This window comes from Nyctereutes procyonoides, unplaced genomic scaffold (genome assembly GCF_905146905.1).
Source record: "Nyctereutes procyonoides isolate TBG_1078 unplaced genomic scaffold, NYPRO_anot_genome, whole genome shotgun sequence".
NCBI classification, from domain to species: Eukaryota; Metazoa; Chordata; class Mammalia; order Carnivora; family Canidae; genus Nyctereutes; species Nyctereutes procyonoides.
This window is the reverse complement of record NW_026575140.1, coordinates 80,769,893-80,784,959: the sequence shown is the minus strand read 5'-3', so window position 1 is coordinate 80,784,959 and position 15,067 is coordinate 80,769,893. Positions and strand designations below refer to the sequence as shown.

Below are 15,067 nucleotides of genomic sequence, written 5' to 3'. Positions count from 1 at the left end.
TAAAAAATAATAATAATAATAGTTTTTAAATAAAAGGAATTCCTGAAAGTTTGGATAATCAGGAACATAATTCTAAGTAATCTATCTGTCAAAAAATAATTCATACAGAGTTTAGAAATATTTGAGCCAGATAACATGCAACACATGAAAATGTACGGCGTGAAGTGGTACTTTAAAGGAAATCTATGATTTTTAAAAAGATTTTATTTATTTATAAGATTTTATTTATTTATTCATGAGAGACACAGAGAGATAGAGGCAGAGACACAGGCAGAGGGAGAAGCAGGCTCCATGCAAGGAGCCCGATGTGGGATGATTCGATTCCAGGACTCCAGGATCACGGCTGGGCCAAAGGCAGGTGCTCAACCACTGAGCCACCCAAGCGTCCCTAAAGATTTTATTTATTTGAAAGAGAGTGGGAAAGAGCACAAGCAGGGAGGATGTAAAGGGAGAGGGAGAAGCAGACTCCCTAAGCAGAGGGCCCTATGTGGCACTTGATCCCAGGACTGTGAGACCACGACCTGAGCTGAAGGCAAACACCTAACCTACTGAGCCACCCAGGCGCCCAAAATCTATAATTTTAAATTCTTATATGCAACATATATAATTGATACAGGACTAGTATCCCAAAGTATGTATTTATAGGAAACATAGAGAATAAAGGAAGCAGGTGAAACTATATCACAGTAAAACAATCTGAAAATTAGAGAGTAAATCAGCTGGACTCTTCTATCAATAAACTACAAGGGGAAAAAAAAGTCAGAAAGAAGGAAGGAGGCTTAAGGGGAAATTTATAAACCAAAAACAAATTAAATACATCAGCCAATTACTAATGTGGGCTTTATTTGGATCCTGATCCGAAATGTCTTATAAAAAATAAGAACTGTAAATCTAAACACCGAATGGGAACAGTAAGAAATGGATAATCTTTTCAATGAAGCAGTGCTAAACTGGATAGCCAAGTGAGGGAAAAAAAATCAATCTTGACTTCTACCCTCACATTATACACAAAATCCACTTTCAGGTGGATTGTCGATCTAAACGTAAGAGCCAGAACTATAAAGCTTTTAGAAAATAATATACAAGAAAATCTTCATGATCCTGAAGGAATGAATGAGATTGAGTATCTATGATGTGCCTCCCCTAGTCTTTTCCTAATTTTTTGTTGTTTTTTCTTTTTTCTTAATGATTTCACTTCTTTATATGTTCAGCATACTAGTTCTTTGTCAATTGCATGTGTAGCATATACACTGTCCCATTCTGTGACTTATTGTTTCACATTTTATGGAGATTTGTAATTTTAACATAGTTTGGTTAAGACCTCTCCTGGCGCTGGTTTTATTTCCTATTGAATGAATCATTAAGAAAAAAGAAAAAACAACAAAAAATTAGGAAAAGACTAGGGGAGGCACATCATAGATACTCAATCTCATTTAAACTTAGGAATGAGCAAATTAACACCAGATATTACACACCAGTAACTTGGGAAAAATTAGGTTGACAGCATCAAATGGAGGTGAAAGTCTGAAATACTAGAAACACATATTCTGCTGCTATGAAAATTGTGATACTGTAATAGATTATTCCAAACTTTTTCCAGCAATTGCATCCTTTTGTTCATGGCAGTATAAATTGATACAATCACTTTAGAAACAGTTTGCCATTATTCTACTCAAGTTGAAGATATGCATATCCTAAAACCCATCCATTCCACTTGTCTAAGTATACATACTAGTCCCTAGGATCTAGAGAAGTTCATGGACATGTACAACAGTGTTCTTAGCAAGAGTGTTAATAGGGGTACCTGGGTGGCTCAAGTCATGATCCCAGCATCCTGGGATCAAGCCCAACATCGGGCTCCCTGCTCAGCAGGAAGTCTGCTTCTCCCTCTCCCTCTGCCTACCGCTGCCCCTGCTTGTGCTCTGTCAAATAAATAAATAAAATCTTCAAAAAAACAAAACAAAACAAAAGGAGTATTAATAATAGCATCAAACTGTAAATAATCCAAACATCCATTAACAATACAGTGAATACGCAATTAGTGGTATATTCCTAAGTGGCATCTTATACAGTAATTAAAATCAATGACTTTGATACATGCAAGTTATTCATGCTAATGAACATTAAAAAGCAACACATAAAAATTACATACAGCATAATTTCATTTATATGAAGTTCTAAAACAGGCAAAACTAAACTATCTCATTTAAAGATGCATAAATAGCTGAGAAAACTAAAAACCAAGGAAAGGATTATTACAAAAATAAATTTTAGGATCACTTCTGGGGAAGGGAGTTGGTTATGAGTGGGAAGGGGAACAAGGGAAGGCTTGTGAGGGTTCAGAAATGATGTTTCTTCAATGGAGTTTGATCAACAGACATTGACTTTCTAACTAAACCATACACATTTTATATATTTATATGTATCTCAACAATCATACCCAATATACATACTACACTATGCATACACATGCAGCATGCATTGATCTTCCCATCAAAATTTTAGCTGTTATCTTTGGCCAATAATTCCATTCCCATTTTTACACTTTGCTAATTTTCACTGATAAGCAAACATCACTCTCAATAATGGAAGTAAGCACTTTCTCCCAATAGTATAATGAACACTGCAGAAAAATTATGGCAGCTTATGTTTATTGAATGCCTTTTGTGCAACACCGTATACTATACTTTTCATACACATTAACTCATTTAAGAAAAAAACAACTCTAAAATGTAGTTATTATCAGTTTCTCTACAGAGGCGGTTGCCAATGCTCACATAAAAATGTGAGAGCTAATCTGTCCAAGTCTAAATGCAACTTCTTCCACCATTCTACACAAATTCCAACAACTGAGTTTGTTTACTCTCCATCAATTCACCTTCCCCTTACAATATTCTGTAGGATTTTCTTCATCTGATATTTAATTCATTCATTTATTCAACAAATATTTATTTAGTACCTACTATATTCCAAGTACTGTTCCACTTTCAAGATATACAAAGGGGCAGGAAGAAGGAAAAAGGTAGGCAAAGGGGAAAAGAGATGATGAAGTCTAAGTTTACATTTTGTTGGGGGAGAGAGACAATAGATAATTTCAGATAGCAATCAGTTCTATGAAAAAAAATAGGAGGACAGTGATTGGGGATAGCAGAAACATTTGGGCTGAGATCTGAATACTACATAAGTCATGCAAACCACTGGAAGGGGTTCCAGGCAGTGGCAGCTGTAACCATAAAAGTCCTGAAAGCCCCCCCCCCAAAAAAAGTCCTGAAAGGGGGATGAGTTTTGGCATGCTTAATGAACAGTAAAAGTAGAAGGCTACTCTGCCTGTAGTATGATAAGCAAAGAGGACAGATGGTGTATCTTGCAGTCCAAGGAAAGAATTTAGACTCCATTTCTGACACAGTGGGAAGCCACTGGAGGTTTTTAAGCAAGGACTTACAATTTATCTTTAAGAAAACAACAAGTTTAAAAAAAAAAAAAAAGAAAGAAAGAAAACAAGTTAGGACCTATGTCAAGAGAAGACTTTGAGGAAAAGAAGGTTGGGAAATGGCAAGAGTGGAAGTGGAAAGACATCAGTTTTTAGTAAGAAATCCAGGGAAGAGATGAAGGAGCTTGAACTAGAATGGCAGCAATCAAAATGGACAGAAGTGTTCAGCTTCCAAATATACTGTGAGGATAGACCGGATCAATGGAGTGCCTATTTCTTCATTAAACGACTATTCATTGCATGCTGTAATAATATATCAGGCACTGTTCTAGGTGCTGGGGACAGAGAACTGAACAGGACACACAGGATCCCTGACCTCAAGGAGCTTATTGTATATTACATACTGCAATGAGGGAAACATTTAATAGGTAAATAAAAATATATAGCATCAGACAATAACTGTTATGATGAAAAATAAAGGAATGAATGATAGAAGTGGGATAATATTTTAGGTAAGTCAAAGAAAGACTTTGCATAATGGGTGACATTTAAGCAAGGACTTAAAGTGAAACACAAACCACACCAAAGCACTCCACAGAGAGGGAAAGAGCAAAGGAAAAGAATATGAGGTGAGAATGTGCCTACATTGTGAGCAGAACAGCTAAGCAAATGCAGCCAGAGCAGGATGAGTACGTAAAAGAGTGGCAGAGGAGGCCCAGGAGTTGGTAAGAGGGCAGATCCCATAAAGCCAGGAGGTGGGAGAGAAAATTTTGAAATTTGTTTAAAAAGTGTGATGAAAAGCCAGGAGAGTTGAGAACAGGAGAAGGATCCCTGATTCACGTTTTAGAAATATCATTCTGACTGACTTTTTGAACTGTTGAAGGATAAGTAGTATGAAAAGAGTGGTGACAATGCCTTCAACTAGAGTGCTTCTAGTAGAGGTGTGAAGTAAGATAGATTGTGGATAAGTTTGCTAAATTGAATAGGATTTGCCAAATTAAATGTAGAATATCAAAACTAGGTCAAAAAAGATTCCAGGGGTTTTGGGTTAAGGAAGGGGAGAGCTGAATGTAGCATTTATTGAAATTGGGAGAAACTTAGGAGGAACAGGTCAGAAGATAGGGACCAACAGCTGGTTTTGGTCACATGTTCACTATTAGTCAAGTGGAGATGTCAGCTTGGCTATGTCTGTAAAGTTTGAAGTTCAAGGGGGGAGATCAAAGCTTAAGATAACTTTGTTTATGAGAGTTACTAATGATAATTTTCAAGAACAAAATTTTTCATATTTGAGAATTTACTAACTCAACCTTAGGAATCACCTAACTGTTCAAATTTTTTTCTCCTATGGTGTTAACACAATCACCAGTATACACTAATAAGCGATAAACTCTAACCATAAAATTTCACCTTCTTAGGTTCAGACTAAGATGATCAATTTTATAAACTACCAAGAAAAAGGAATAGAGGTCCCAAACCTAATACATTCAAAAATTAATATAATTTTTTTTTAGTATTTTATTTATTTGAGAGCGAGATACACAGTGTGAGGGTGTGAGCAGGGGGAGCAGAGGGAGAGGGAGAAGCAGACTTTCTGATGAGCAGGAAGCCTGATGTGGGGCTTGATCTGGGACTCCAAGATCATGACCCGAACCTAACCCAGATGCTTAATCAACTGAGCCACCCAGGAGACCCCAAAATTAATATAAATTTTATTAAAAGAACAGAGTCTTAGTAAATCTAATAGTAAAAGAATTAGGAATCAGATCTATTTCTCTCACAGCTTATTTACTTCTCCCTCCCTCTTTTATTCCTTACTACCTAGAAGCTTGGTTACCAAGAAGTCCACAGAGTTAGCTATTCATTTTCAAAATAGAATTTATTTCTGTAATAAAGAATTAAAATATGGCTGTGAAAGTAGAAAATAATATAGAAAAATATTTAAAATGTGCAATAGTAATTTTAGAGTAAAGGTAGTTAAGCATTAAAGTCCATGCTCAACTTATACTTGAAAGACCAACCAGTATTTTATATATTAACTACACTGGAAAAAACATACCTACTTGCAATTTCAATTAACAGTTATACTCCAAAAACAGATTTATATACTTGGTAAGGCCCTTGTGAAAATATAAGTATAAATTTTGAGGATATATTTTTTGAAGTTGGCTTCACTTTATAGACTGATAAATCTACTGTCCAAAAGTCACAGGACTGCTTTAATTACTAATCCATCCATATAATTAAATCAACATAGAGAAACACCTACTTTTTTGGATAAAACCAAATGTTCTGTTAACAATATGACAAGAATATCATCTTTCATTACAGTGGTATAAAAGTTGGTAAGTTCATGTATCCTCAAAGCTTGGTTTCCATTACATGGGTCTTTGGAAACTAAACACAGGATGAGAAATATCTAATGAATTCTATCCATCCATTCCCCAAAGCTTTACTTACAATGAAGATGTAAGGTATTGTTTGTATGAAGAACATACCAAAAAAATTGAAAGTGTTTGGCTAGAGGGAAGACAATTCTTCAGAGACTATTGTTTGCAGTTTGCAGAATAGGATAATCTTCTCTAGGAAGAATAATGTCAATGTAGCAGCACTATATTCACCAGGAATCCAATGGATCTCTCATGTGGCAGGAAGCCAAACCTTCTGGCTGCTCACAACATCACTCAGCTTCCCTTTAATCTTCAGGAAGTGTCTCTTGAATTCTAATCCATCTCCCTATATTAGGAATAATATCCAAAAATTAATATCAAAAAAGAGACTGCCATAAAATCAAACTCTCTTTAGTGGTAAGTAGAGATAAACACACTTATAGATATGTCCAACTACAATTCCCTTCAAGTCCTCTTCTGAAGACTAAATATCCTAGAAGATATGGCTACATAAACAATTTCAACTTGATTTTGGGCCATCACTGTTCCCACTATACTGAGCGTAGAGAGGCAGAAACAATGGCATCTTATCTCTGTCCAGCATTGGTATCTATGTCTATGAACCTAAATCACTGTTTTCCATAGGTACCGGGGGTTTATAAACCAAAATTAAGCTACACAACTACATTGAAGTCTTGTCCAAATACTGTGGTAACAAAGCCAGTGATTCAGCTATGAGAAGAATTTCATTACACTAGGATCTTAATAATTTAATTTCATACTAAGCATCTGGACAATGCAGCAAATTTCCAATTTCAAAATGTGACCTAGTTCTCTAATCTCCTTTAGAACCATATACAGTATCTCAGGAAACATAGAGAACACTATTTTGCTCTTATATATCAAGGCCAAACTATAACCTCAGAACCAGTAATTTCTAAAGAAATAATCAGAAATGTGAACAAGACTCTATGTATACAAATATTAATCACAGATTTACTTATGATAAAGGTTAATTATATTGTACATTTTGACAAACATAATTGTTATTAAGATATATATGGATTAAATAAGAAAAAGCTTCGAATGCTTTAAAATATTCAGGGTAATTACTGGTGGACAATATAACAGGATTATTTTTATTTTATTGTTACTTATTTACATTTTCTACAATAAAGCTTTTATAATAAGGAAAATGTCATTTGAAAAAAATCTGTATTTTAGGATAATAAGAATGTTCAGAACACTGAATGAGAAAAAGCAAGTTACCATATATTTACAAATGCCATGTATATACAAATATAATACCATTAAAAAGAAATCTCTACATAAGAGCATTTCCATATAGCACATACTAAAGAAGTAGTAAGACTACCATAATGAAATACAGTATAAAATCTCTATTCTCTCTGGAAAAGATTAAACTTGATTCTTATTTTATCCTTTATACGTGTTTTCATATTTTTTAGGTTTCTTCAATGAACATGTAATACTTCTTTAATAACAGCAAAACAAATTTTTTTTAAAAAATGTTGTTTGACATACCTTAGAAAGCCGAAAGTCAACCAAGATCTTCTCATCCATTTCCACCAAATTCACTTTGAAAATCAGCTTATTGTTTCTCCTATCAGTTGTTGATACAGTAACCTAAGGCAATAAAAATAAGATTAGTGCAAATTACAAAAACATTTGTAAAACTTCTCATTTCAAGGAATGACCAAAAAAAAAAAAAAAATACACCAGTGTACCACAATTGTGCAACAATGGAACATAATGTTCTGGGAAAGAAGATGCTTAACACATATATTGCTGGTGGGAATCTGCAAAGGTGCAGCTGCTTTGGAAAACCACTTGGCAGCTCCTCAAAAAGTTAAACACAGATACTATATGCCTTAGTAATTCCATTAGCAAGTTATATACCTAAGAAATTGAAAACATATTGTTGTGAATTGAACTATGTCCCCTCAAAATTCGTATGTTGAAGCCCTAGCCCCTCAGAATGTGACTGTATTTAAAGACTGGGCTTTTAAATAGGTAATAAGAGTTAAAATGAAACCACTTAGTGGGCTCTGATCCAATATGACTGATAGCTTTATAAGAAAAAAAAAAAAAAAAAGTGCTGCCTGGGTTGCTCAGTGGTTTGGCACCTGCCTTTGGCCCAGGGCGTGATCCTAGAGACCTGGGATCAAGTCCCACGTGGGGCTCCCTGCATGGAGCTTGCTTCTCTCTCTGCCTATATCTCTGCCTCTCTCTGTGCCTCCCTTGAATAAATAAATTCTTTACAAAAAAAATTTTTTTAATAAAAAATTAGAATACAGAGAAAGATACCAGGTACACATGCACACAGAGGAAAGGTGAGATGAGGAGGCAGCAAGAGGCAGCATCTGAAAGCCATGAAGTGAGGCCTCAGAAGAAATCAACCCTGCCTGGGATGCCTGGGTGGCTCAGCAGTTCAGCATCTGCCTTTGGCTTAGGCCATGATCTCGGGTTCTGGGATCGAGTCCCACATCAGGCTCCTTGCATGGAGCCTGCTTCTCCCTCTCTGCCTGTGTCTCTGCCTCTCTTTCTCTATGTATCTCTCATGAACAAAGAAGTCAATAAATCCTCTTTTAAAAAAAGAAGAAGAAGTCAACTCTGCCGGCACCTTAATCTCAGACTTCAGTTTCTAGAATCGTGAGAAAATAAATTTCTGCTGTTTAAGCACCCAGTTTGGATATTTTGTTATGACAGCCCTGGCAAGCTAAAAACACATTAAGTTCATACAAAAAACTTGTACAAAAATGTTCTTAGCAGTATTCATAATAGACAAAAAGTAGAAACATCTCAAAAGTCCATTAACAAGAAAATGGATAAATAAAATATTCTATCCATATAATGTTGTATTCTAATAGTCTCCCATAAAAAGGAATGAAGTACTGACAAATGTAAACAACATAGATTAACCTTGAAAACATTATGCTAAGTAAAAGATGACAGACACAAAAAGCCATTTATATAATTCCATTTATATGAAACATCCAGAATAGGCCATCTATAGGACAGAGAGCAAATCAGTGGCTGCCAGGAAATGAAGGGAAGAAAGAATAAGGAATGACTATTAATTAATTCGTATGGAGTTTATTTTGGGGACGATGGAATGTTCTGGAATAAAATGATGACGACGGTACCACAATCTTGTGAATATACCAAAACAACTAAATTGTACACTTTAAAATAGCTAAAATGACGATTTTTAGGTTACCGTGAACTACATCTCAATATACCTATCTGATTAAAAAAAAAAAAGTAAATTATCTACATAAGTTAGAGGAAAATCAGGCTGGTCTCAGATTTCTGCATGGTAACAATTTCCCCTAACTTTTAATTTTGAAAGCTTACAAAGCTATTAAAAAAAAAAAAAACCTGAAAGAATCACCAACTATATATACCCTTTGTTGGTCTTATCAACCTAGATAAGTATGTTTACTTGTCTTTTTTTTCTTTTAGTTTTTCAACCAAGCTATACAAGACATACACTTCACTTCAACATGTTTCTCTTGTGAACAAAGACCCTCTTCTACAAAACTACAATATTATGATAACAACCAAGAAATTTGGCACTGATTCAAAAACATTATCTAATATAAAAACCATATTCAAATTTCCTCAATTGTTCCAATAATGTCTTTTATAGCTTTCACTTCTTTAAAACCATGATCTAGTAAAAGATCATGCCATTACATTATTTGTCAGGCCTCATTAATACAGAATATTCGTCTAATTGTTTTTCATGTCATTAGGTTTTTGAAAAGCCTAAAGATGGACTAGAATTTCAGTATTACAAATATGCTATAATAATATAAAACAAAAATTGGTGGTGGGAGCAGGGGAGATGAAGAAGTATGGGATTGTTAATGTATTCATCTTTCATAGAAGGTAATCTTTGTTACTCTTACAATTTAAGGACATACAGTTTTCAAGAACGTGACTTGCATCTCTTGATATTTTTAACAACCTTAAAGAAGACTTTCAATACTATTTCTTAAGGTAAGTAACATTTTACTTAAGTCTTTTAAATTCCAATTGCTTTTTTAAAAAATATATACTGATAATGATCATTTTTTACTCAAATATTTACATTTTTCTTCAGGAAAATCAATGAAACATACCTGATTCATACAACCCTTTTTCCACTGATAGCCCAATTTCTCACAAGTCTCTTTCAGGCATTGATAAGATTTGTCTGCATCCAATTTGGTAAAAAATCGTGTCATCCTTTTCACCAAGCGCTGCCAAGGGTTCTACATGTCAAACAGAGGAAACCTGAATAAATCTGGTATCACCAAAAGCAGTCATTTCATAGCTATTGGGTCTGAAAATTTTTTTGTGTGACTTAAGATTCTTATACAGGAAAGCATCCTCTTATCTCTTCCTTAAAAAAAAAAAATCTATATACGCACAATGTTAATACTATATTTCTAAGATTTATACATTAAAACAAAAGGCTTTATGAGGAAAAAACTAGAAGTTTTTCATCATTTATTTGAAAAAACTAAATTCCCTTACCTGTGAGGATCCCGGGGTGCCAAGTAACTGACTATTCAGGAGCATATGATCAGGACATGTGGGTTGGGAAAAACTGATCCCTTGTACCAGCTTATCAATATATGAAGGGCTAGTGTCCCATACGGAAAGACCTGTCCGTGGTTCTGGCTGGGAACTGGAGTACTTCACATTTTCTTCACTGAGGAATTAAGATATGGGGAAAAATATATCTTTAGATAAAACCAATCAGGCTTTTCTTATATCACATTACCATTCTCACACTGATAAAAAATTACATTCATTATCAAGAAAAAATATATACATGCATTATTTTTATGGGAATATTACATACAATAATTATTTGGTCTTTATTGATTTATCTTACCTAGAGGCACTGTTCACTGGAGAGAAGTCCAAATTGGATTGAATGTGCTTAGAAAATCCACTAGAAGACTCTGATACACCACCTGAAGTGACTCGGGGCCTCTTTGCTCCTAAAAAAAGAAAACATAAATACAAATGTTTTTAAACCATATCTAAATCCATTTATTCAAAACAAAATAGTTATATGACAAATAGTGGCTCTCCACACATGACTGCATAAGAAATGTGGTCATCATAAACTTAGGAGGACTCCTGTGTCAAATTACACATTTCACAAATCCTGATTTGTATGTTGCCAGTGTGGGATTTCACAATAAAGTCATAATTTTATTTTATTTTTTTAAGATTTTATTTATTTGACAGAGATGGAGTGAACAAAAGCAGGAAAAGAGGCAGAGGGAGATGCAGGCTCCCTGCTAAGCAGGGAACCTGACACAGAGCTCAGGTGTCAGGACCAGGATCCAGAGATCATGACTGAGCTAAAGGCAGATGCTTAACCAACTGAGCCACCCAGGCACTCTCTCCCCTGGCAAAACTTTACTGAGAATAATTATTACACAGAAAATGATGCCACTGTAAATTCTGTGGTTAATACCCTTAGCTGGATCCTCAATACTGATAGTCCTATGTTTTTCAGTCAGCTTCCTCTCCCTTTCTCCATAATGACTGCTTCAAAACTTCTACATTCTTATCAAATTCCCACAACCACCCACCCTCCAGTTCCTTATTACATAGTACAGGATACCATCTCCCACTGCACAAAGAAAATAACGTCATTAGAAACTCCCTCAACTTGCCTTTAATAAATCTGCCAATTTACTTGCATTGCGACTCATCCTTCCCTCCCTTCCAGGCTCCCATCTAATGCCCATCCCTCTACTCATACCTGAACCCCATACCTTCCTATCTTTTCAGGGGTCTTGATGCTCCTTCATTCCTTCTCTCTTATACCTTCATCCTTTTTCCCTCTCAACTGGAACTGTCCCTAAACCATTTAAACACACTTATATTTAGCCAAACATTTTATTTATTAATTCCTTCATCCAAATATTTTAGTAAGCCTCCGATGGATCAGGCAGTAAGATGAAAGAAACAGCATGCTGGTATGCTGATGGGAAAGTTAATACAGAAAAATTAACGATGCAGGAGGAAGACTGAAGAGTTGCTAGATAATGTCCCTGAGTAAGCAAGAGAACTGGGTCTCAAGTACAAGAGAAAGAGAATTGGCTTATAACTGGAGCAGACAATTTATTCATAGCAACAAAGAGAAAGCAGAGTATATGAGCACAGAGGCTGCTGGTTAGGTGAGTGGAGGTGATGACTGGAGCCTGTAGAAGTTCCTTTGTGACTGTGTCTATTTCTCAGTGAAATAGGAAATGCTGTCACCAACTGAGAGTGAGGATGGGAAAAGAGGCATTCAAAGTTGAAAGGAAAAAAAAAAAAGTATATACATGTGATTTAGGAGAGTGAGGCTGTGAAAGAAGTGGAGAAATGCATTATAACTGACAGGCAGAATTAAGGGCTCACTTGAGATTAGTGATCCTGAATTTAAAGTTAATATTCTGGTCCAAATGTGATCCGCTGAGCAGGTGTTAAGTGTACAGTAGGCAGAAAACTGGATTAAACTTGGGTTAGGTTTTGACCAGTAACCATGGTGAAGAGCAAACAGGGCTGGAAAGCTGAAGCTGAATGTAAAGGAGTCATTATAATAACTGACCCTGGGATTTAAAGTAATGAGGATGGGATGCCTGGGTGGCTCAGCGGCTCAGAGTCTGCCTTTGGCTCAGGGCATGATCCCAGAGTCCCAGGATCGAGTCCCATATCTGGCTCTCTGCATGGAGCCTGCTTCTCCTCCCTCTTCCTGTGTGTCTCTCTCTGCCCTCCCCCCCCCCCCGCTCTGTGTGTGTCTCTCATGAATAAATAAAATATTTTAAAATAGTAATAATAAATAAAGTAATGAGGATGGAGCTAAGGACCTAGGGAGGGGGCAAATAAGAAATAGTGAAAAGGAAGTAGATTAGTGAATTGCATATCTAGGTAGGGTCAAAGGATTGCTGGAGTCAGGGAAATAGAGGAAACCAGGAAAATGTAACAGTAGTCAAAGCAGGATGCTTGAAGAGACAATCCAGGAAATATAAATTCAGAATATTGGACGGATCATCCAAATGAATATTTAAATCACCAAGAACCATGACAAAATGTACATCAAGAGTTGGAGAGAGTGACAATGTGACAAGAATTTTAATTGGAGGTTCAAAAGCTTACTGTAACAAGGATGGAACAGCGGGTGATAATCTGATATGAAATTCAAAATGAAGCAGGGGAGAAATGTGAGGAAAAGGCAGAAAGTGGCAACGAAGGACAAAAAGGATGCTTGCCCACTCTCAGATTCAAAGGTAGGAGAGTGTGGGAAAGAAAACAGCTACCACTGGAGGAAGCCTGTGTTCTCAAGGGAGAGCTGGATTCCTGTTAGAACAGAGTGAAAGGTAAAAGATGCATTCAGAGAATGCCTGGGTGGCTCAGCAGTTGAGCACCTGCCTTCGGCCCAGGGCATGATCGTAGAGTCCCGGGATCAAGTCCCGCATCGGACTCACTGCAAGGAGCCTGCTTCTCTCTCTGCCTATGTCTCTGCCTCTCTCTGTCTCTCATGCTCTCATGAATAAATAAAATCTTAAAAAAATAAAAGATGCATTCAGAGAAGAGTTAAAAACTCACTCATCTCTAGCCATTGTCCTCTTTCCTCTCATTCACAGCCAGAATGAGCTGTCTACCCTCTGCTTCATTATCTCTCTTTTAGACTACAATCACTGTACTCGACAATTACTCCCAGCTCTCCACCAAATCTGTTCCTGCCACAAACACAAATAACTACTGGGCAAACTTTTAGGCTTCATGTTATTAATTCATTAACAGTATCTGCTACTGTCATGCATTTTTTTCTCTTAGCCTCAATCCCTCCATATTCTCCTGATGTTCCCCCCCCCAATCTCTTTGGCTATTTTTCTGTTTTCCTGGCCCTTACCTACCACTTAAATGTTGGCATTCCTTAAAGTTTCACATACTCAATTTCATCTACCAGTTTAAACTACCATCTATTTGCAGAGAACACCCAAATATTGAGATCTCACGCCTGGTCCTGTCTCCTCAGTTACACACACACACACACACAGCATACATCTCCTTTTTAGACAGTTTTTACTTCTAAAATTCAACATGTCCAAAATCAATAAAATTTCCCAATTCTGTTTTTCCTGAGGTATATCCTAGTAAATGGCACCATCATTTTCTGAGTTGGCCAACCCAGAAAGGAGTCATCCCAGATTCCTCATCCTCCTTCATTTTCCACATATAAACAATCACCAGTCTATCAATTGTAGACTGTATATTTCTTTGGAATCTACCTCTTCCTTCCAAGCCCATTGCTACTAAAGCTCATGCAAGGTACCGTCTACTCACATCTAAGATCAAAAATGTCATAAACAATGAAAAAAAAAAAAAGCCAGAAAGATGTTTTTTTTTTTAAAGATTTTATTTATCTATTCATGATAGAGAGAGAGAGAGAGAGAGAGAGAGAGAGAGAGAGAGACAGGCAGAGACACAGGCAGACGGACGGAGAAGCAGGCTCCATACCAGGAGCCCGACATGGGTCTCGATCCCGGGACCCCAGGACCATGCCCTGGGCCAAAGGCAGGCGCCAAACCGCTGAGCCACCCAGGGATCCCCGCCAGAAAGATATTTTAAAACCAAATATACGATGTTATTTCCTGGCTTAAAATCTCTTAAAACTTCCTCAATGGCCTTAAGTTAATGCCCAAAATCCCAAATGTGGTTTACAAGGTCCCCCTCTACAATTTGGTCACTATCTACCTCTCTACCTTCATCTCAAACCTGTCTCCCTCTTCCTATTCTTTATTCACTCATCTACTCAACAAACATTTACTGAGAGCCTACAACGTACCACACACCATGCTAACCACTGGTGACACCATGATGAACAAGAAAGACATGGTCCATGCCATACTGGCCTTCGTTCAAGTTCCTCAAATGTACCACCTTCCAAATTCCAAGACTCTCCAGAATGCTGCTTCCTCTGTTCCAAAGAAACTGTCACTCATCTTGCTAGTACTCATCTGGCTAGCTCCCCTTTAATCTTCAGACCTTAAATTTAATGTGATTTCCCCAGGAAGACAAGGTTTCTCTGTCATTTAAGACTTGGTCATACGCTTAGCTATAGTACTCTGACTTTCCATTTTATTAATAAACTGTAAAATTATTTTGTATTTCTCTTTTCCCTACTAGACATTATAACCAACCTGAGGACAGAGATAACAGCTATCTTGTG

General features: G+C 36.5%; 1 protein-coding gene across 2 annotated transcripts in view; it reads right to left on the bottom strand.

Annotated features, from left to right (window-relative positions):
* Window positions 1-265: 265 nt before the first annotated feature.
* Window positions 266-15,067, bottom strand: part of CHEK1 (checkpoint kinase 1) — a 37,782-nt gene continuing 22,980 nt past the window's right edge. For both annotated transcript variants that reach the window (XM_055307113.1, XM_055307112.1), the window contains 5 exons: window positions 10,727-10,835; window positions 10,363-10,540; window positions 9,966-10,097; window positions 7,363-7,464; window positions 266-6,163 (listed from right to left, as the gene is read on the bottom strand). In XM_055307113.1, coding sequence (XP_055163088.1) covers window positions 6,068-6,163; window positions 7,363-7,464; window positions 9,966-10,097; window positions 10,363-10,540; window positions 10,727-10,835 — 617 coding nt within the window. In that variant the 3' untranslated portion in view covers window positions 266-6,067. The remainder of the gene's footprint in view (window positions 6,164-7,362; window positions 7,465-9,965; window positions 10,098-10,362; window positions 10,541-10,726; window positions 10,836-15,067) is intronic.